The sequence below is a fragment of the Paramacrobiotus metropolitanus genome, unplaced genomic scaffold, assembly GCF_019649055.1.
Source record: "Paramacrobiotus metropolitanus isolate TYO unplaced genomic scaffold, Prichtersi_v1.0 Parri_scaffold0000003, whole genome shotgun sequence".
Classification (NCBI taxonomy): domain Eukaryota; kingdom Metazoa; phylum Tardigrada; class Eutardigrada; order Parachela; family Macrobiotidae; genus Paramacrobiotus; species Paramacrobiotus metropolitanus.
Window position 1 is genome coordinate 3,623,396 of NW_026570223.1, and position 22,270 is coordinate 3,645,665.

The 22,270-nt window shown below is 41.4% G+C and overlaps 8 protein-coding genes across 9 annotated transcripts; 4 read left to right on the forward strand and 4 right to left on the reverse strand.

Annotated features, from left to right (window-relative positions):
• Window positions 1-42: 42 nt before the first annotated feature.
• On the reverse strand, window positions 43-2,118 carry LOC129591634 (COP9 signalosome complex subunit 5-like). Its single transcript, XM_055487373.1, is given in 3 exon segments — window positions 43-945; window positions 948-1,004; window positions 1,404-2,118. Coding segments are annotated over 3 exon segments (1,179 nt in total). The 5' UTR covers window positions 1,903-2,118; the 3' UTR covers window positions 43-322.
• A 1,239-nt stretch (window positions 2,119-3,357) lies between these two features.
• Window positions 3,358-4,602, reverse strand: LOC129591696 (chromosome transmission fidelity protein 8 homolog). Of its 2 annotated transcripts, none has more exons than XM_055487457.1 (3): window positions 4,447-4,602; window positions 4,182-4,350; window positions 3,358-3,674 (listed from the first exon to the last, which is right to left on the reverse strand). In XM_055487457.1, exons 1-3 carry the CDS (start codon window positions 4,467-4,469, stop codon window positions 3,549-3,551), a joined length of 318 nt encoding a protein of 105 aa, XP_055343432.1. In that variant the 5' UTR covers window positions 4,470-4,602; the 3' UTR covers window positions 3,358-3,548. The 2 variants fall into 2 exon arrangements, with proteins under 2 accessions (XP_055343432.1, XP_055343425.1); XM_055487450.1 differs by having other exon boundaries at window positions 3,358-3,752; window positions 4,447-4,601.
• Window positions 4,603-4,699: 97 nt separating this feature from the next.
• Window positions 4,700-6,503, forward strand: LOC129591643 (protein FAM98A-like). Its single transcript, XM_055487384.1, has 2 exons — window positions 4,700-5,173; window positions 5,579-6,503. The coding sequence occupies exons 1-2, from the start codon at window positions 4,823-4,825 to the stop codon at window positions 6,344-6,346; spliced, it is 1,119 nt and encodes a 372-aa protein (XP_055343359.1). The 5' UTR covers window positions 4,700-4,822; the 3' UTR covers window positions 6,347-6,503.
• Window positions 6,504-6,626: 123 nt separating this feature from the next.
• LOC129591461 (glucose-6-phosphate isomerase-like) lies at window positions 6,627-10,393 on the reverse strand. Its single transcript, XM_055487124.1, has 9 exons — window positions 10,005-10,393; window positions 9,674-9,767; window positions 9,372-9,509; window positions 8,838-9,116; window positions 8,399-8,545; window positions 8,153-8,317; window positions 7,597-7,920; window positions 7,260-7,464; window positions 6,627-7,105 (listed from the first exon to the last, which is right to left on the reverse strand). Exons 1-9 carry the CDS (start codon window positions 10,130-10,132, stop codon window positions 6,873-6,875), a joined length of 1,713 nt encoding a protein of 570 aa, XP_055343099.1. The 5' UTR covers window positions 10,133-10,393; the 3' UTR covers window positions 6,627-6,872.
• A 386-nt stretch (window positions 10,394-10,779) lies between these two features.
• Window positions 10,780-13,325, forward strand: LOC129591720 (uncharacterized). The gene is made up of 3 exons (XM_055487495.1): window positions 10,780-10,882; window positions 11,026-11,951; window positions 12,329-13,325. The coding sequence occupies exons 2-3, from the start codon at window positions 11,213-11,215 to the stop codon at window positions 13,060-13,062; spliced, it is 1,473 nt and encodes a 490-aa protein (XP_055343470.1). The 5' UTR covers window positions 10,780-10,882; window positions 11,026-11,212; the 3' UTR covers window positions 13,063-13,325.
• Window positions 13,326-13,732: 407 nt separating this feature from the next.
• LOC129591744 (uncharacterized) lies at window positions 13,733-15,632 on the forward strand. Its single transcript, XM_055487531.1, has 5 exons — window positions 13,733-13,929; window positions 14,456-14,543; window positions 14,840-14,991; window positions 15,081-15,108; window positions 15,236-15,632. The coding sequence occupies exons 2-5, from the start codon at window positions 14,457-14,459 to the stop codon at window positions 15,398-15,400; spliced, it is 432 nt and encodes a 143-aa protein (XP_055343506.1). The 5' UTR covers window positions 13,733-13,929; window position 14,456; the 3' UTR covers window positions 15,401-15,632.
• Window positions 15,633-16,985: 1,353 nt separating this feature from the next.
• Window positions 16,986-20,222, forward strand: LOC129591727 (hydroxymethylglutaryl-CoA synthase 1-like). Its single transcript, XM_055487507.1, is given in 8 exon segments — window positions 16,986-16,995; window positions 16,998-17,432; window positions 18,087-18,212; window positions 18,334-18,498; window positions 18,746-18,914; window positions 18,985-19,176; window positions 19,441-19,661; window positions 19,750-20,222. Coding segments are annotated over 8 exon segments (1,434 nt in total). The 3' UTR covers window positions 19,866-20,222.
• Window positions 20,223-20,352: 130 nt separating this feature from the next.
• On the reverse strand, window positions 20,353-21,626 carry LOC129591736 (uncharacterized). Its single transcript, XM_055487519.1, has one exon. It carries the CDS (start codon window positions 21,365-21,367, stop codon window positions 20,774-20,776), a length of 594 nt encoding a protein of 197 aa, XP_055343494.1. The 5' UTR covers window positions 21,368-21,626; the 3' UTR covers window positions 20,353-20,773.
• Between the last annotated feature and the right edge of the window lie 644 nt (window positions 21,627-22,270).

A 22,270-nucleotide genomic window follows, 5' to 3' on the forward strand; every position in this document is an offset into this window, starting at 1 on the left:
AGCAAAAAGATGGATTTGTGGTTAGTGTCCGAATCACCAACGTACAATTACATACTTCATACAAAGCAAAAGTTGATAATTTTTCATTTTGTAGATCCAAAAACATAAACATACGACCATTAGCCGATACCGCTGCCATTTCCGTCAGCTTTTAAAAATATCCAGAATCATCTAATTCATTATCAATATGGAACATTTGCTCAACATCAGTGATCACTTCAGTTCTAAAAAGTACTAACGGCCGAAACGAAATTTCGTATAATTGTTACACACTAAAAAAACAGAAAAAAGCATGACGCAAGTTGTGCATAACCGATTCAACTCAGTCGACATTCATTTGTTCCCCGGTCGCCAATGGGGCCTTTTCTGGAGCAGACGGGCCCGCAGCCGGCTGCTCAGGAAGATTTACATCGACGCCACCAACACCGCCATTTTCCTGGACATTTTCGGCAATATCGGTGTCCTCCTGATTGCCGGATCCCGTTGTTTCGAAATCGTTGAAAACACTTTTCTTGACAATCTGCGTCATGATGGCGTGCATAGCTTCACAGGACACTTTGCGCCCGTCCTTCACCGCCTTATGGAAATCCGTTTCTGCATCACTACAATCGCCTCCGAATAATCCACGACCACTGAACAGGCTTTCCCGACGAATGTCGTTGGTGGCACGCTGCAGCTTATCCGCCACATCTTGAGTCTGTTCAATATTGTAGCTGAGATTTTTCAACCACGGAGACGAACTGAGCGTCGCGATCCAGTACTGCTTCCACAGCTGATTAATTAGGCGTTTATCAGAGGACGTCTTGAAATACGACACATTCAATTGATAGTATTCTTTGTAGTGGCTTCCAAAATCTTCGACTTTCTTCAAGGGGATATTGCGGTACAGAGTGTCTTTTTCTTCAGCAGGGATGTGGCCTTTAGGATATGTGCGGAACGCACCAGATCAACTTGTCCAGCGGCGATCGTGCGAATCGGATCAATCACAACTGCCAACCAAGGTTCTGCAAAAACACAATAAAATCAAGGGAAATTAACGCTGTAGTAACTTAACCTAAATAACAAAACTACTGATAAAATACGAATACAGTAGCAACATGGCTTCCAAATTATTCAATATCGGATAAAAAAACTGAGTTTGCAGCAATTTTTGAGAAGAACGTCAGCAACAGGTTTGTCAAAGCGACAAGAAACAAGAATTACAAGTATACTAAAATTTAAAAAATACACTAAAATTAAAATTCGGTCTGTAATGGGAATTCGGTGGGAAAGGAAAATCAAATAATATAACAAAACAAGCAAAATACAAACACAGAGAAGACTCCGCAATTACTTCAGCCCGATAAAGAAACTAGTTTCAAAAACAGAAAGAATTCGACGGCATAATAATGTGTTTGGCTCACCTTGAAAAGTTTGATTAAGTCGCTGAGTTTCAACATCAATTCCCGACAACCAGCAACCATATCCAGGATGGCTGTGGTACCATCCAATAACGTTCTCCACACGTCCAACCACTTTCTGCGTCTCCATGTATTGCGTCATATATTCGTACGCCTGTGCTTGAGCATTCACCCTGGTTTCCGTTCCTTCGACGGGCAAAGCGAAAGCGTCCATAACAATCATCGTACCCGCATCAGCACGACCCAGCATCAAACCCATCACTTCCAGGTTCCCGCCGCTCCGAGCGTGCATGACCATTTTCAACAGAGCCAAAGCTGAAATCCGAACGGTTTTGAAGAAATTCGAGTCCTTCTCCCATGGTTTAGCATTCATCATTCGCTGGTGTTCATCTTCGTTGAAGCGAAAGAGATCGTCCACATTGCGCACAGACTGAACAGAGTTCTGCCATTCCCAGCCACGCTGCGCAATGTCTTTCTGTGATAGTTTTTCAACGCCGGACATTTTCGCTCTAGCTATCTACTGCTTTTAGAATCCTCGTAATTGGTTGTAAGGTTCGACTGGCTTAAACTGTGAAAAAACTACTAGCTATGTACAGTGAGATCGTGAGTTGTACCAGAACCTGCGTAAATTACACTAGGTACAGTCAACAGTGAGATTGCCGTACAATCATCACAGTATGGCTAATGGGCCGTAATGGCTAACGCCTAATGGCTATTGCTTGAATATTCTGTAATAAGAGTCATAAGACAATAATCAAAAACACAACCGACAATTTTTATTCATTCTTCGTTCGTTCATTCATTTGTTTTGACTGTACTATCAAGTACAGTGGTTGTATAATACAAGGTATACTTATTACATGTAATCAGTCTAGTAACAAAACCGGGAAGTAAAAACAATAATTATTAGTGTCCGGGTCACCGGGTGGTCGCAAAAAGCTGTTGGCGAATTATCCCGCATTGGCCGATATCCCCTTTTCGATCTTATCACTTATCGTGTGCTTTTTCGTGCCGGCTTTTTGTCCCACTGTGGGTGAACTTCATGCTGCAAACCCGACATTTATGCGGCTTAATGTCCAAATGGCTGTTTATATGGTCGATCAACTGGTGCCGGATCTTAAACGGCTTTGCGTGGCATCCAAGCCAATTGCAAGCAAACTCACGGCTTTCTATACAAAATTAAAAATACGGCTTGCAGAGATGTCAATCCTTACTCGTACTTAATTAAGCGTGTATGAGCTGTTTCACATATCACAATTGTAACGTACGGTCTGCGTCGGCCGACGGGAAACAGTAGTCACACCTTCCCTGTTCTGATGGTGAGCATAACCGCGGCCGCGTTCTACCAGTGAGCAGGTCAAGCAGGGCTTCTTTCGAACGCTGCACCGTCGGGCCAGCTTCAAGAGGATGCTGGCTCAGCTTCCTTGGCTTCTGGGTTGGCTCGTTTCTGGTGTCACTTGCGCATCGCTTTAAAAACGCCTTCTTTGGCGGTAGATGAGGAAGCGATTCTTCGTCCTTTGTAGATGTTACCGGCTGTACACTGCTCGAAGCCGGCGCCGAGATGGATGTCGAAGAGAATGATGCCATTACAATTACTAACTGTGTTAATCCGTACTACTGTAAAAAATTAAACTTTTAGGAAAGGTCACGGTCTGATGGTTCCGAAGTCTCAAGTCTGATTGGAGATTCGTACTGCAAATCCAGCTGGATAAAACTAATGCATGACGTACAGCCTTATATACTTATAACCGCTCGTATCTGGTTAGTAGTTACAGTACTTCCTTTATTGCTGCGATATCCCATTGCGCATGACAGGCGATTTAGACAATAAGCTAGCCCGATGGCCGCCGCACGGATGTTGGATAGCATCACAGGAGTGGCAGCTTTATCGAAATGCCAACTTACCAGATCATGATATGCAATACCAAATTACTACAGTACTTGAAATTTTCAGATATTTCCTGGTCAGTGTTACTTCGTCATATTACACTGTGAAATTCTTTGCACAAAGAATTACACCAGCGACAGGGTGACACTTGCGATTTACGATTATTATGAACATACTCGTACAAAGCAAGCACAAGCATAAAGGTTCAATGTTGTTCTCAGCTCAAAAATGAAACTCCGTAGAGAAAAGGTAATCTACGGTCAAACTTCTTTGTCTTGAAACGTAACGTGCCGTGGACGCTCTTTGAATAAAGCCTTCCGCCGTACAACCGCTTGCATTTCCAGCACTGGCTCTTCGATCCCGTTACTGTTTGAGAGTTTTCCTTTCTGCAGGATAATCAAAGGTTTTGGCAAAGACAAAATGTCACCGGTGAGCGCATAATTCCCAATCATCATTACGGCTTTCTGGAAGGCACGTGTTACTTCACAATGGATTGATTTGGTTGTGATATATACAATATTGTAGATTCGTTTACTTTACTAATCCGATTAACCAGCGTACGGATAAAGAATCTAATAATCCCACTTAAGAAAGTCGAATATTAGTAATCCCATTCTGCTTGAGCTTGTATAAAACGTTTGCCGTTTAGACAGCTTAGTCGCTTACAGCTCATGGTTTAATTTTCAAACTTAATTTACATTTGTAAATGTTGATATGCATGGCCTAACTACGGAATAACCATTTTTTATGGTGGAAAATACATCCTACACAGCTCGTGTAAAGATTAATTTCTTTTGAAGTTTGAGGTTAGCTGTAAGTACTTCTATTTCTAAGCAGTTTGCTTCAACTTCCGTTAGAACTAATAAGTTAAGTAATAATAATAAGTTACTCACTTCGATCTTTTGGCCACCTGGTACGCGAGCGGAAGATGGTACTCCGATGTGCAACGTGCCAATTTCCTGGCCAGCCAGCAGTTTATCAGTCTCCGTGACCAGCTCTCCTTGCAATTCAATCATCAACCACTCAGGAGTTTTCCCGTCTTCCGTTCGCGTTTCGGTTTTTCTGTCAAAACAAGATAATGTAGCACAAAACTATTCTGCACCGTAACGAGTAAAGAAAGAAATTTCTTTAGATGTCACTTTTTCAGTATTCGCTAACCTAAATATGGGAATCTGGACCATGATTCAGCCTTAACAATTAATAATAACTCGCTATGTCGACAAACAAAGAAGTAGAAAAATGAGTATTTCTTATAAGATTACTTATAGTTATTGTGAATATTTTCGAAATCACAATAATTATTTTGTTAATGGTCCGCTGTGCAGAGTACAACACAACAAAGCATTAGTTTCCTGTTTGTCCTACAAGTAGACACCGAAGGTGGCAGCTACTGGTTTGTTTACGTTTGCACTTTTTCAGTTTTGCTTTAAGAAGTCGAGCTGAGACGGGAAAAATCCGCCAGCCCTTTCAGATTCCAGGACGTTTCTGTTTTTGTTCTGTGACTAGTCTTTCCACGGCATTTTTGTATGTCAAAATGGAATCTCTGGAAGCCAAAGTTTTCAGTGATCTGCTGACCGTTTATGGGAATGGGACCTTTACTTCCGAAAACTTCCGCAATGCCATTGGTAACGGGACAGCAGCCGTCGAATACAGCCACATCATCATGGCTCTTTGCAAGCAGCTGCGGATTTTGGCTAATATTAATCAGGACATTTCGGAAATGCGATCTCCAGCTGACGCCAACTCATTCGTCATGGATGTTACCAGTTTCCTGCACGAAATGGAATGTCCGTATGCTCGGCTGACTTCCGCTCCGCTGACGGAACGTCTGGCGACCCCGGAAAATCGTCTGCTTCTGGTGGATTTCCTTGTGGGCGAACTGCAGGCAAGTGATGTTCTTGCTTTTCCGTAGAATAAATCAGGAGGTTAGTGACTTCTGCGGCAGTATCAAGATTTAATTAATCTTCTAGAAGTGATTATACGGAATTAGGAAGTAAGTGATTGTACGTATTGTAAGAGTACGTATTTAATGATTTCATCTTCTTGAAATGATTAGAATTTTAGATTCCTGAATACGGGGAAAAATTTGTACTGTCTGTTTTTTAGCTGGCAACATCGCAACAAATCAAAAAACACAATTTAAAATTAAAACAGAATACCTGTTACTCCTTATTATCTTTATATCTCGATAAAGCCGGTTTGGTTGATTCCTGGAAATAAACAGTTTTTGTACGGTTTTAAATTTTTATTAAAATTTTTCACTGCAGCATTACTGATTCTTTCATGGTAGGCTGCGCGTGTGAATTACGCTACATACGGACCGGAAACTTCGAAACCTGCACAGTCTCCTCTAGCAGCAAATCTGGCGAAAGTTTGCAACATCCTTAACGTTCAAGTGCCAGCCGATGTGGATCCTGGCCAACTGTTCCACACCCTGGAATCGAAACTTCAGCAGTATATTGCTTCCTTGCCGCCTGGCGCACTTCCTAAACCACTCATTACTACCCCGCTGAATGAACAACAGTACGCCCAGCTGGAACAGTTCGACGAGGCGATGCGTAGCGAGTACCGGCTGCGTCGTGAGATGCTCTTGAAACGCTTCGACGTAACCATACAGTCGTTTTCTTGGTCCGAGCGTGCCAAAGCCAAAGAGGCCGAACTGAATCACATTTGGACGTCGCGACGTCCGCACATGCCGCTGGATTCCAATGTGACCATGGGGGATATTCTGGGAGCCACGGACGATTTACTGCGTGTGCAGAAGGCCACCAGCAATTCCGTCCGACAGCACACACAGTGTCCGATTAATCGTCTGGTGATTGGGAATGTTCCGGATCGAGGCGGACGTCCCAGTGAAGCGGTGGTGCCGCCACGGGATATGCCGGGATTTCGAGCACGCGTGGACGGCGGAGGTGGGCGGGGAGCTCATGGTGGACGAGGGCGCGGTGGTGGTGGAAGAGTTCAGAGTGGTTACGGTGGGGGCGATGGTTATCATGGCGGTGGACACCGAGGCCGAACGTTCCATCAGACACGCGGTGGTTATCAACAGCGGTATTGATTGTCGGTGATGTTAAGCATTTTTTACACTGCTCTCCCTGTTGTTACCTTTTCTGAATTATGTTCCTTTTTAAGGTGCAAAAATTTTGGACACATTAGATTTCCCGGTTCAAGTGTTATGATAAAAGCCCTATGGAGTTAAATAGATTTGATGTTTGGGTTTGACATTCTCGTCATACAAAACGTGCCTTTCCGTTTACGAGTGAACTGCGTTTTGAATCATAACATCTGATAATACACTAATAAGCAATGCAGTACTGAATGTTCGAACAAAGAGGAAGCAATCCACTTCATTTAATGGCTTAAAAGCTTTTTATTTTCATGATTCAACGTCTGAAACACGAAGGGAATCCAAACAAAAACGGGAAAATAAAATTAAATCTAAACAGCAGCGAACTTAAACGCGAAAGTAAAGCAGTCATTTGTAATCTATCACAATCGAAGAACACCAGAATATTTCTTGATTTAACCACCACCAGCAACTAAAGCCCCGCTAGCTGCAGACAGAATCCCACTGTCGCTTACATTTAAATGTCCATACCCGCACCGGTTTTTCCTCCACCTAGTGGCTGCTTAAGATGTTTTTTGAAGAAATTGATCAGCCCGTTGGTAGAACAATCGTGGGTTTTCACTTCCGCATCTCCAGACAACTCGGGCAGAATAACATTGGCCAATTGCTTGCCCAGTTCCACACCCCATTGGTCATACGAGTTGATGTCCCAAATAACGCCTTGGACGAAGATTTTATGCTCGTACAGAGCTGCAAAAACAATTTTCGCGATGTCACAACTGACTCACAAAACGTTATTACTCTGCAGTTTGTACCATTCAGCAATACAACTGGTGCACGATACTGCATTAGCGATCACACAAGCGAGCAACGACATAAAAATAACCGTGGTTTATATTCTTACCAATGAGAGCTCCAAGGGTAAACGGAGTAACTTTCTGCACCATTATAGAATTAGTTGGGCGATTGCCTTCAAACACTTTGTGCGGCAAAATCTTCTCCAAATCAGCCCCACTCATTCCTGATTTCTCCAGCTCTTTTTTAGCTTCTTCTGTGGTTTTTCCTCGCATCAGTGCTTCCGTTTGGGCAAAGAAATTAGCCAACAGAATCTAAATAACACAAAAAACCCCGAAGTGAATAACTAAACGACTTTTAAGTCTAAGACATTTCGTAACAGAAAATTTCAAAAACATAACTTAATTTTAAACAAAAAGAAGTACGAGTACTGCATCTGTCCTTACAGTATGATGCAGCCCCCTCTTGATCGGGTTATGCGTTTCGACTGGAGCAATAAAATCGCACGGGATAATACGAGTCCCCTGATGGATCAACTGGTAGAATGCATGCTGTCCATTTGTTCCGGGCTCGCCCCAAATCACCGGCCCGGTCGTGTAGTCCACCTTCTTTCCACTACGGTTCACGTATTTCCCGTTGGATTCCATGTCGCCTTGTTGGAAGTATGCGGCAAAACGGTGCATGTACTGGTCGTACGGAAGAAGGGCATGGGTTTCGGCACCGAAAAAATTGCTGTACCAAACACCCAACAATGCCAGAATCACCGGAGCCTATTAAAACACACAGCGGCCAGTATTACAAGTTGAGTACTTCCAACTGCTTACAAATTTAGTGTACAGGAAGTTCTCAATAATTCAAATTCACATTGCTGAAGACGGCACCAAGTGGGGATGACCCTTTAATGAACGCATGTATTTCTTCAGCATAAAAGAAACTGTTATGAATTTAGTAAAGCCGCCTTCAAAAAGATTATGAACGAATAGTCAAAAGAAACAAACGTACGTTCTTTTCCAGAGGTGTTTCCTGAAAGTGCTTGTCCATGAAATGCCCGCCTTCCAGCAGCTGCTCAAAATTATCCCATCCGACAAACAAAGCGATTGAAAGGCCAATGGCTGACCACAGAGAGTAACGGCCTCCAACCCAGTCCCAAAACGGAAACATATTTTTCTGCAGCAGTAACCAAGTTCGGTTCTCGATTACTAAACACATCATGAAAGAAAGCAGCAAAAAACAATAAATCGTAAATACCTCGTCGATTCCAAATTCCTTGACTTTTTTATCGTTTGTTGACAGAGCAGCGAAATGCAGGGCAACATGTTTTTGATCCTTCGCTTTTTGCAAAAACCAGGTACGAGCAGATTCGGCATTAGTCATCGTTTCCTGGGTGGTGAATGTCTGCAAGTGAAAAACATCTTTCAACTTTAATGCTGCTTAATTATGTTAATTAATTAATTCGTCATATTCCAAGCATTTTCGTTCAAAAGCATTTCGAGAAAATGAAGCAACATTTCCGGACTGCTGGTGATAAAACATTCATAACAAAAAACTTTAGTATAAATATATAAACATTTTTCAAGCTGCAGTAATAAAGATGAAATCGGCAGAAACGATAAACAGAACTTCTAGAACCATCATTTTTACAAGGCTGAGTTTTTTTCAATCCATAAAGGTTATTGATTCAATTTACCTTTGAAGCCACCAAGAACAGCGTAGACTCCGGATCAACCAATTTCAGAATCTCCGCCAAATGAGTGCCATCGATATTTGAAACAAAATGAGCCTTGATTTTGCCAGAGTAAGAGCGTAGCGCCTCGGTCACCATCACCGGGCCAAGGTCAGAGCCGCCGATGCCGATGTTGACCACGTCGGTGATGGCTTTTCCGGTATAGCCTTTCCAGGTCCCGCCACAAACTTTATTCACAAAATCTTTCATCTGCTCCAGAACCTTGTTGACGCCTGGCATAACCTACGATTTACCAAACCAGATCGTCAAAATACTGTGCTATGCAAAAATATCGACTGAAATTCAACGAAACGACTGGTTGATTTGTTTCCCTTGATAATTTCATACTCTGATTTAACTGTATAATAATTGCTATTGTCTTTGGATGATTACGTACTGAGAATCCCGCGAGACGACGATAAATAAAAAAGTTTACAAGAGAGAAAAACAGTATGTTTGACAAAAATAATTACTGTAACAGTACTCCGAACTGCTTACGTCTTGGCCATCGACCGTAATGCCACTCTTTGACCGGTTGCGAAGGGCAATGTGCAGTACAGCGCGGTTTTCCGTAAAGTTGATCTTTTGACCGCTGAACATGGCCGCTCGGGCATCTTCAACCTTACGTGCGCGCGCCTGCAAAGAACAAAACATTAAGCATGCGCATGATTTGGAATTTTTGATACAATTAAGCAAACATATAATTTGAGCAATACATTAAGCATGCCTATCATTTGGATTCACATTGAAAAACGCAAAATTCCTCATGCAAAGATGTTCTCGATTTCTCTAAAACCAACCAGATCGAGAAGCAAGGGCCAGGAATGATCGTCTATAATATTTTTCGAATAATCCAAAAGGATGTCCCCATCTTTCGGAGTTTTGATGGTCAGACTATAATGAGGATAAATAAGAATGCAATCACGAATGTGCTAAATACGTTAACCTGTTCAAAATTTGCAATAAAAAGTCGCACTTCCCGTTGTACAAGTACTTTAATTTATAAAATATATTTTATAATTTATTCAGTTCATAAAGCACGGATGCTAAAGTATGTTCATTCGGGTAGTACAGCAAAGCAGCAGGCTTCGTGATCCAAAAATAACTGAAATCGCAAATTTGATAACCCACCTATAATTTTCAAAGCGCTTCGGATCTTCGAACAGCTGACGCATGTGCAGCTTTTTCGCTTTATCATCCACATATGTCTGCAGCTTCTTCCAGGCATCCGTGTTTTTGAGGGGATCTTTGGGGTCCATTGCGATGGGACTTTCGGGAATACCACAACAGCAATCAAAAACAAACTTTCGGGCAAACCAAGGGCGAATATGACACAAGCCGAACTTCCGCGGATGCTTTTGCGCGTTTGGTATGATTAAATGATTTGCCCGATTTCGGACAGCAAAAAACCTGCAGACATGCGCCTTGTAGAACGAGCTGATGCTTTATCGGTAAGAAGAAATCTTGCGCGTCAGACGTCGACCTCTGCGCCCTTGAAAATGATTGGTGCGCCTTCTTGCAAACAGAAACAAAAGTTTATGCTGACTCATCGAGATTGCAGCTGCACAGCATAGGGGGTAGTGGCGAAGGCCGAAGATCCGAGACCCTTATTTCGCTGATCCACCATTACTAAAATTCTACGTTTTTTTTTCTTACCTTATAAAGTATAAGTTATACTCTTTGTATTTACTTTTTATTACTAAACTTAAAATATTATTTCACTTTATGTATTTATTGCTGTATGTAATAATCGTTCTTTGGCGTTCATGCGACAACGCCGACAAGGGCCGGACAACGCTCCAAGTTGTGTTTAGCGGTTACCCATGGAGGCCGCCTATATACACTACTGTAGAAGTAGCTCGGCGCGTTGGGCGCTACGTCTCGGCATCGCGCACGCCGCGTATTGAGAGGACAGCCACGAACCAGAAAAAAACATTTAGCAGGCGAGCGGGAACCTGGAATTTTTTTCTTTTTTGTGAGATCTTCCATCAATATCAGAATGTTATGTTGTAAGTTGAACTAAAATTGCATAAATTTTATTAACTGATTTGCATAGTTTGTGCTTCTGCGATCAAATCATCAAAGCATTGAAATGCAGCCTTTATGAATGATGTCATAAAGGCCCTCGTTTGTCACGGTTTGTGCTTTTTAGATTGTGCCTCAAAACCGGGAGACCTGCAAAGCCTTTCGGCCCTTGCCCAACGGCTTATGAAGCTGCCTGACGCATGTGACTGGAATAAGAAATTGGGTGGAATTGGGCTTTGTTGTGCTTTCATCGGAGTTTATGCGATTTGAACATCCGATGAAGGGTTGATGTTATATTGTTATATGTTAGCGTTATGGAGCCAGTGCTGAGTCTGGAATCTTGCGCGAAATGTGTACCGCTTTTGGAAGTACTGCTGAAACTCCGTAATGCCAATCTTCAGTTTCAAACGAACGTGGAAGAAATCAGCCTTTTGGTGAAAGATCGCCAAGCGAAGGAGAAAGAAAATCAAGAACTGCTGTCGGAGCAAAAGAAGACAAACGCAGAAAATCAGGAGTTACTATCGGAAAATAAGAAAATGAGGAACGATATTAAACGCATTCGCGATCAGAATTTCCAGCACCTGCAGGATATTGAACTGCTGAAAACCGAAAATAGAGAACTGCGTGCTCAGATTACTATCTGCAGGGACCGCAAAGAGCAAGGAACGCAAATAGACACATTTCCCAAGCATGCGACGACCCAAACGAAAGTTGCGACCAAAGTGGCTAGGATTCTAACTGATAAATTTCCGTTATTTCCAGTACCTGATATACCTTCCAAGGAAGCAGTCAGCAGTTCTCTTCCTGAGGATACAGGCAAGAGAAGGTCCCCTGTGAAGCGAATTGCCAAAAGAAAGAAACTGGAACTGTTGTGTGAAAATGGAGATCTGGAATATTCATACGGTAGCGGTAAAGCAGGCAGCTGTGCTAAATGTGGTACAAGTTTCCGCGGTAGTATTGAACTTTGCTTATACTGTTATCATTATCCGGACTACGAAAATTTTCTTGATATTAAGGATACGCTGTCACGGAATCCTAGTGAATACCTTACAGGTAGGCCGAGATTGAAAATTCCTTATTTCGTTTCGTTTTTCATGTCGTAAAAGTAGTGGCAAATTCATAGAACTGTTAATCACTTGCAAAAAATTGTTCAGTGGATTTTACAGAAGAATTTCTTTAATGAATGTGCTTTTGCTTGGTAAATCTTTCTCGCTCTTTCGAATTTCGAAATGATTTTACTGAATCATTTACTAAACTGTCGCACTCGTTTCTGGTTTTTTGGCTTTCTTTTTTACTTCTTACTTGCATCGATCGTGTACTGATCTGCAGTGTTGCATTTACGGATTTTGTCTTCTATAAATAATTTGCCATTATTTTCTTTCATCCAGATTAATTTTAGAGATTTGCCCTAACCCTGCTCTTTTTTGTAGATGGTGTATTTAAAAGGCCTATTTCACCGCGACCAGAGCCAGATCTAAAGAAATTGTCGAAAACTTCTCCGCCTTTTGAGCACCCATCCAGTGCTTATTCGCGCAGCGTGGAGCCGTCCGAGTACTGTGGTCTGAACGGTGCCGTTGATTTATCGCTTGCACCCGAAAATATTCCAGAATCGAGTGTCGACCTTAACGATGCAAAGGATCTTCCAAGTGACTGTGTTGCTCACAATCAGTTGCTATTACGTGCTACAACAGTGACGAATCACATAAACGCCAATTTCGCCGACGTTGCTCCTGTTATGTTTGCTGGACCAATTCAGGATTTGAATTTGCATTTCTTTTCCGATAGTTTGAATTCGCGTACCATGGAGGATGATTTGGACGTATTTTTTCAGTCAGCCAAAGAGTGTGTGCTGATCAGTGATTGTCCCGAATTCGACAGTGGTGATGATGCCGAAATGACAGCATTAACAGCGGAAGTAGATCTTATACTTTCGGAGCTCCGTTGCTTTCGGGACGCTCCTTTGTCGCCCCTGTCGGAAATCAGTGAAGAAGAAGATACCGGTTTTGAGGAAGATGCTGATTTTATTTCGAGGTCTGCAGCGGATGTGGAAATGGCGGATGATCCGGAAATTACGCATATTTTAAGGCGCTGGAGATTTGAATTTGGTGCCGATATGAGACCGTTATCGCCATTGTCTGAACCTGACGATTGTTCTGCAGACTGAATGAGATTGCCAAAAAAATGAAGTTGTGATTAAAATATTGATCTACTGTGGTTTCCTTTTATAACAAATTTTAAGTATCCGATCCGGTGTTACTTTTAATGGTAACGACTTACAGGGTGATTGTTTAAGTAATCATTGCATCCAGTGTTGGATTTTGTTGCTTTCGTTTCGTTTGTTATTTTGTTGATTTTGATTATCCTGGGAATTTGGTTAATGCCAATTTGGCATTTGTAAACTCGAATGATGAAACTGGTTTGGTTTGTGTAGAACGAAAAATTATTAAGGAAACGAAGCGGACACAAGTGCTTTTTTCAACATATAGAAGTAATTATCCTGGAAGTTGGACAATCATCTGATCCTGCCGGTGTTTTTCATGATTTTTTTGGGTTTCTAACTTTCTATTAATTCTATATTATGATTTATCCAAATTTACTCACTGATACATACCAATACCGAATCATATACTGTGCGCAGAGGACCAGTTCTCTCTACGCTGCTGGTACGAGACGGGAACATTCCCAGACGACGGGCGCAGTTTAAGCCACTCCTTGCTGTGGAATTTTGAAACGCTTTTTGTTACGGTGAGTACCTCGTAGAACGTTTATAGAATCAACTACAAAATGAACAGAGAAATCATGGACTTTCGAAATTTTATGTGACTTAATAGACTTTTTTCCGTTTGTTTTGTGACTGCATTTGGACGGACTTTTTGATTTTTGCTACGCGTACGAGTATTAGTAGTCGATGTCTATGAGACGGTGATTTCATTTTTTTTATTAAAATTAACGTTCCGAATTTTGCAAAGGTTACTTCTTACTGTGAAGATCTTTTGGAATTCAAGTTACAAGTCCTCTAAACGGCGAACAGGTGAGGTGATCTGTCCGTGATCAATAAATAAACTGTACAGTAGCGCTGTTTGGTTTTTTGTGATAGACGTGCACTTGTGCAGATTCATACGAAATTACGAGTATAAAAGCGGCTGATTAATGATAATTGCGAGTCCAACTCCAGCCACTACGTCATAAAATGAAATAATGTTTTTACTATGATGAACTTAGATTATATGCAAGAATTTTTACCCGATTTATAGAACACTAACCATAAGAACAGTATGTCAATTTTTAATATAAGTACTCAGTACTGTACTGGTAGATGTCTGTGCCCATTGGCCATGTCCTAAATGTTTTCTGTTTACAGTTTATTATGTACTCGTATTTATATTATGTTCAACCGACTCTAAATTAGAACAGTCTAACTTGTAATAAAATACAACCCTGTTAGAGCGAGGTATAAAAACCAGATTGTAAATTTTGGCAGTAAATCACTTTCACTTGGTCACTGTATGGGCTCGGTGGGCTTACCGTCTCGATTTTCATTTATTACTTAATTTCAGAATGAACGTTCCGCGAGCTTTTACTCCTATCACCTGGAAATACGGAGCCATTGGGGCTGGTGTGGCTTTGACTCAAGGTCTTGGCATGGTAAGGGAAAAGAATTTAACCTAAACTGTAAGACGAACAAGTTAGTGAGTAGGGGTCTATCGAGCAAAAACCGCTATAAACAGCCTCAAAGGGATAAAATATCTTGCTGGATTGGGATTTGCTGGAATACAGCACTATCCTTGCCGGAGGTGGGCTGCGCCTGCCTCTTCCATTTAACGAAATATTAAGCTGTAAACAGGGCAAACTGTTCGCCTTACAATTAGCGTAGTTTACAGTGTTTAGTGCGAAACTTTTCATGTTTATGATTTGTGAGTTGATAAATTTAAATGCGTTAGGCGTGGTATTCGCCTCAAGTTTTTGGGAAGATCTGGGCGAAATACCATCCAGTGACGGCCAATACGATGTCGAAGGAAGACCACACAACGAGCATGTTGATTTCCACAGTGGCTGATACCGGATTTGCTTTCTTGCTAAACTATCTCAGCAGGTACAAGTGTTTTACTGGAAAATTCAGTCTGAAACTCGATTGAGTAATTAATACAGACAAGTGCGGTAATAACCGTTGTACTTTTGCAGTCGTTATTTCCGGCCGCTGACTATTACGGTAAGTGTATTTACTTTGTACTGCATAACGGTTTTATTTGGTTTTTTCCATCACAGGAATTATCCTATTATCTGTTTGTTGTAATTTGTGAATGCAAATTATGCATTGTGTATTTTATGTGCTTTAGGATGCACTCCTCTTGACGGGAATCGTCAGCGGAATCCAGCTGTTACCTCAGTTGCCGCATGTCCTGTGGGGAAAGAAAGCGCCGGAGGAGTTCATTGTCGACCACGGCTACAACATTCTGGGCATTTTCATCAAAGTCTTGGCGCTGATGTACATGCCGTACTGAAGTTACTAATGGATCTGTTCTATTTTAGCTGACTGAAACTGGCATATTATGAGTTACTGTGTATTTGGTGTTTGGTATTAGTATTTTTTTAGTGCTCATTGCCATATTTAAGTATTATGGCGTTCGTACGTACAACAAGCTTCAGGCAGGCTTCCCCGCTGGCTGTGTTGATAAGACGTAATCTCTTACTGTTTTAGCTGTTAAAGTTGCTGCAATTAAAGAGCAGTTTTGCCTCGTTGAGCAGTAATATCAGTAGCTGTTTTTGTTTTGTGTTTTCAGTTATTTACAATTAATTCGCTAGAGAACGCTACTTGTACTGATTATATACAATGAATTTCTTCATGGACACTTCTTCATGGACGCTGCAGCCTGCAGGCCGCCGGCAAATTGTGAAGACGCCAGTTTTGCCGAAAGCTCGAGTAAATACGTACTATAGATATTATACTCGTATATTCTATGCGCTCTTATACATTGATTTTCTTGGTTATATTTAAGGCGTTGGGCTGTTCTTGGCATCAGTCTACTCTATAATACTCGTACTCCCAAGTAAATGAAAATTAATCATAATAAGTAAATTATATTGAACGAGTAAGCATTGAAAAAACGTAGCACATGCCACATGCGTACTACATAGTCGACCGATGACTTACAGTTGCAACATTCAAATTCTTTCTGGTTCCAGACCGACTTTAAAAAACAAAATCTGATAATAATGATATTTCTATTACGTAATTTTAACCCTATAATTTATGAATATAAGACAGAATTATAGAACTATTAACTACGGTATTATAAGATGACATTCTATATGAGTTAAAAAAACAAATTTTTCATTTCCTTTAAGTCACACGGTTCGTATATGCCGACCACTTCCGGGTGGCAGTCGGGCGCTGGAGTGTGATTGCGTCATCGCCTCATGGTTTACGCCGTGGCTCAGACTTTTCCGGGCAGCGCATTTTCTGATTTGCCTATTTGCAAATTTTAAATTCATTTGCATCCTCTTGTGGGAGACTTTATATTTTAGTTTTACTTGTTTTATACTCGCAATTTTTTGTAATAATCGTAGTTGTTTGTAACAGGGAAAGATTTTATTGAAGCTTATCGAGTATTTGTTTTGTCCATTCGAACCGTAGAGCAGCCGAATAACGCGCTACTCCTCCAGCTTATGGTTGTGACAGTTTGTGACAAACTGTTTGTCACGCATTCCAGAAACAGATAAGTGGACGAAGTGGTTGCGCCACTTGCGTGCATAATTAATTAACTTTCTACTGTCTTTTAACGAGTGAAGACCAAAAGCGTTCCCGGTATCGGACTGCATCTGTGAACCTTAACCTATAGATTCATATCATTCTCCCTCGTGAGGTTGATAATACCTAGTCGTATAAGCTCCGAGGACTGGTTGGCGTGAGTGTCTTCTCGTGTAGTTGTCGCATTTCCGCTGCCATCGACCAACCAGTCGTTTGCTCTGTCGCGTTTTCTTATCTTACGTTATCCCTAAAGCATTTCTCTTCGTCGTATGATGCTACCTCTAATGGGCATGGAAAGGTGTCGAATGGACTGGCAAATGGGCATCATCATGTGCATCATGTGGCCGAAAACGTCGGCATTGTCGGGATGGAAGTCTACTTTCCTAATACCTACGTGGAGCAGAGCGAGCTCGAAACTTTCGATGAGAAGCAGGAAAACGACAAAGGCGAACGGAAAGTGAATTTTGCCGGCAAGTACACGGAAGGATTCGGCCAGAAGCGGATGGGGTTCTGCACGGATCGCGAAGATGTGGTCTCCTTGTGCTTGACTGTCGTCTCGCGCCTAATGAAAAAATCGGGGATTGCTTATAGTCAGATTGGCCGGTTAGATGTGGGGACGGAAACCCTCATTGACAAGTCCAAGAGTATTAAAACCTGCTTGATGAAATTATTCGAAGAGGAGGGGAATTTCGATGTGGAAGGAGTCGATAATGTGAATGCATGCTACGGTGGAACTGCCGCGTTGTTCAATTGTTTAAATTGGGTCGAGTCGTCATCGTGGGACGGTAAGCCAAGAATCGAAATATTGGTAAATCTAAAAGTTTGCTTTTGCATCATCCTACTTTCTACCAGTTTTGAGGTACCTGTTTTTTTTTAAATTTAAAATTTAGATTTATCAGGTTGTATGACTTGTATAATTACCACAACCGTAGCATACGTAGAACGATATGAACATAAACTCTTGTAAAACATCTTTGATTGTGCGAAATGACGAAGTGGATCGATTTTTTCATTTGATTAAATGGTTTCTTTATGTTCGCTATCAGTATGTATTGCTGTGGAAATTCTCGTTCACTGGAACAGGTGAATTTGTGGCTGATTATGGCCCTGATATGTTATGTATTCGTGCCGTTTTAATATAGTTAATATTTGAAAAGCTGTAAGCGCCTTCGTAATGTTTCTAGCAAACTAGAAAGCCTTGTTTTGGGTGTAAAAACTGCCTACTAATAGTAAACTACAACTAATTTCTGCATGTTGTCGTTCAAGGATGCGTAGCTTCACACACTAGCATAATGTTGTATCGAAAACGCTTGGCACTGCTGTTTTACAGGAAATGCATGTTGCGTTTCATCTGCTGATAGCCTACAGGCTTTAATGCTTTTAGAGAAGCAATTCGATATTTTTCCACTGGAAGGTGTTTTCTGATTTACATTTTGCAGGTCGATATGCCATTGCTGTCGCCGGTGACATTGCCGTTTACCGGAGCGGAAATGCCCGGTGCACTGGCGGTGCGGGCGCCGTCGCGATGCTGATCGGACCTGATGCGGGTTTAGTGTTTGATCAAGGTACATTTGTGGCATGATATCGAATGTCTGCACGCTGGCACTCTCCGCACCACCATCTGATCGCAGATTAACCATCTTTCGCCAGTCGGATATTGTCATGATTAACCTTTCATGTTTCCAGGAGTTCGTGCCAGCCATATGCAACATGTGTACGATTTCTACAAACCAAACATGTCCTCCGAATATCCCACTGTTAATGGGGACGATTCGCTTCAGCGTTACATGGAGTCTCTGCATAAGTGCTATGGGAAATTTTGTGAAAAATTTGAAACCCGCGTACTTCGCAGTAAGTATCCGTATGTTGTACCTACCAAATTAAATTCCAAAACTTCGAAACTCAGAAAGCTCATTACCATAGTTTTTGATAAATTTACTGTCTGATAGCGACATGACAAATTTACGGCCACCAATGTACAGTACGAGTACTTATTTTTAATTCAACACAACCTATGACCATAATTAATTCGATTATGAAACATTTTTTTGAAGTTTGTATTTTGTACTGGGTTTATGTGAATTAATTATTTTTGCAGCCAAGTTAACAGGCAAGAAAGCCAATCTGCAGTGCTTGGATCACGTGGTTTTCCATAGTCCATTCACTAAACTTGTACAAAAAGCGTTCTCACGTTTAATGCTGCATGATGTTATTCGTGATCCATCGATTTCTGCTTGTGAATCCTATGGAGAGCTTGAAAAATTTAGGTACATGTCGAATGGAAAAATTTATCTTCTGGTTTTCAATTCTAATCCGTGCATTCCTGAACTTGTATAGAAACATTGACCTATCCGCAACTTACGCCGGCGAAGGTTCTAAGAATTTCAAAGAAAACATCGAAAAACCGCTCCTGAAAGCCAGCCGAGATATGTTCAGTGAAAAGACAGATGCTGCCCAACAACTTGCGCGAAATGTCGGCAACATGTACACAGCGTCTTTGTACGGAGGGATTGCCTCACTTATAGCCAGGTGGGGCGGAATAAGCTTTTTGCGTGTACAACCATATGTGATACGAGTATGCGAAATAATACTTACCTTTTAAGTCTTCGTAAATTCATTTCGTTATTCATACGTATTACTATACCAAAACTTTTAATAAGCATCATATACAAGGACATACTGATTACTGAAACAAAATGGATAACAAAAACACTTCTCCAGTAATCAGTGCTATCCTGCTCGTACCCTATCTCACCTCGTTCGTATCGTATCTTACCTAATGATATTTTGTAGCTATCCGATTGAACGACTTGTCAATAAGCGCATTGGACTGTTTTCTTATGGTTCCGGAGCCGCATCTAGCTTTTTCTCAGCACGATTTGTGCAATCCAGATCACTTGACAAAATGGTTAAGAACTTTGCTTCGCTATTTTCCGATCTGGACAAGCGGATAAAAATAAGTCCGGAAAAATATCACGAGATCTTGGACCACAAGGAACAACATTATAACTCAGGTAAATATGACAGGCTTCATTTTTTTGCTTGAACAAATTTCTGTGAAGTAGTCTCTCTGTATTCACGATTTTATTGGTTTGTTTTTAGCGCCTTACACCCCAGCCGAAGATGTAAGCTTGCTGGGCAATGATATATTTTATTTGCTGTCGGTTGATGAATCATACCGCCGAAGGTACGCTGAGCCCGAACGATCGAAAAGATGATAAGAGTAACGGATATAACGAATATTTTGAAATTTGAAAATTCAAAAACATTCTCAGAGATCCGTGTGCTGTGCGGGCGTATTAAACCCGGTTGGAATGCAAGGAAGTTGGTATGTTCAGTTTGTTTCCGTCTCTTTGATGCATTTGTGCCATTCGTTTCTCGTTTATTTTAAGATTAATGCTTTTTGACTTTCTGCCAAACTGTTTGGCTTTGGTAAAGCACTGAATGTGATTTTGATTTTGTGACATTGTTTACGAATTTTAATAACCATTTTAAAATAACGAAATTACTTGCTTGTCAGCAGGTAACGAATGGCCGGCCATGTCAAAAAGAAAACAAGAATTATAAGCAACTGACAGTGGATTCGAACAGTCAGTGCAGCTTAAAGTTTTGAAATTGACTATTCACATAAGACCAAAATGTTTGTACCACAGCAAGGCACGCATTACAATCTACGAAGGCAGAGCTTATTGGTCACTTGCTTGATTTGCGAGTTTATTGTTTATACAATACACTAATAAATTTTATACAGTTATAAACTTATATACTTGTACGCAGTATTAACTCTTCGCACAGACACTGCACATTTAAAATCCCCTTCAAAATAAAATCCACAACTGACAACTGGCTTAGTGGAACATTGCAAATTGCTAAACACAAAATAAATTAAACGAAGAATACTTTCGGTCAGAAGAAAGTCGAATGAAGCATCAGCCAAAACAACCGCACATTAGATGCTGTAATACAGTAAAAAAAGGACTGCAGCTGGTCCGGTGTACTTATTCAGTGGCACAATTAATCATTACGTCTCTATGAATTATAATAAATGGTTAAAAAGCACAAAAAACTTCACATACACACACTTACTAAAATAGAAGTCGTCGAATAAAAAGCTTTACCTAAAACTTTATTTTTTATCGGTCATCGTTGGGCTTTTCAGTTTCTCAGTCACTAACGCTTTCACGGCGTCGATGTGCCATGGTTCCGTAGGCAGTCCAACGCCGAAGACGTCCAAAAACGGCTTCAGTTCAGCCTCAATTTCCCCCTTCAGTTCTTCCAGACGCTGAATCACCTCCCCGAATTTTTCTATATCCACGTCCGTCCGTAGCTTTTCATAAGATTTCGCATGGGATTCCAGTTTGTCTGTCAGGGGATCCAGTAACTCGGGATCAAGTGAGGCGGTGATACTACGAATTTTCAAATTACCAATCAACTGTGCCAGCTCAGGCACGGCTTCGGCAAGCAGCTGCTCGTCCGCCGTCAAAGGGGGATCATCGATGCAAATGTCCTGTGATCGCAAAATGGGATTCGAAGACGTACTGGTCATGCCAAGTGTTGACTGCTGAGCGTCCAGGGAATGAAGGTTCAGTTTTTCTGGCAAGCTAGAACAGTGATGAAACGATGAAACAGGCACCGAGCTGTTCAGCGACACAGTTGAATGAGATAAATTCTCCTTATTAGAGTCCATGACCGAGAATTTCAGGAATCCGCTCGCTGGCATGAGTTGTCAGCAAAAAACGCAAAAAATGTCAATAAGCGTTCAGAAATAAAATGCATCGCGATGTGCAATCCGTTGCTAATTCCTTTTTCCGCGTGCTGCATAGTGCATGTGCCTCGAACGATTCCAATTCATTTGTAAAAAAGTCGAATGACGGAGTTATGCAGGTTCATAAGAAAATTCTGAAACGTTTGCAACTTTGCAGTTAACTTATTTCGTGCCAGACTCGAGTACTTATAGTAGGCAATGCCGCAATCTTCCCGAAACGTTTTTGGCAACAAATAAAAGAAAAACGCTACACAGCAACGCTACACAGCAACGCGGCGCTTGCCGCACCATTGCGCGAACCGTGGCATGCGCAAGCGCGCAAGTTCATGCACTACGGCGGATGGTGTTACACAAGTGTAGACAGCCCGTTAGCAGCTGGCAGCAACCCTCCCAAATGGGCGTAGCTTCGTTTGTTGTCACACGCCTTGCTGCTGCAAGTCTCTAACATGTAAAAGTGAGTAATCATCAGCAGCACCACGTCATTTCAGTTCATTCCATTCGTTTCGGGATTGCGTGCTAGTTCGTGCAGCGGCTTCGCTTTCCAGTTTCTTTCTTTGAAAGTTCTTTGAGTCTACAGCTTGTGAATTCGCTGAATTTTTTCACTTTCTGTAGAATAACTGATTTATTTATGTAAGTCATTTTAGTACTATTGCTAACAGTTTACACAATATTCACTTAATGTGAGGTAATCTTTATAATAGAATCTATCTGAATTCTGGAAACGTTTGCGTGCGATGTGGTAAGCAGTGCTGCTGAGAGGCCTGATATGAGGTTCTGATCTGCTTCAGCTTATCCTGTGGTTATCTCAAAGCTCCTCATGCTCGATTTACCGCTTGCGATATTATTGCTTCCTATCAT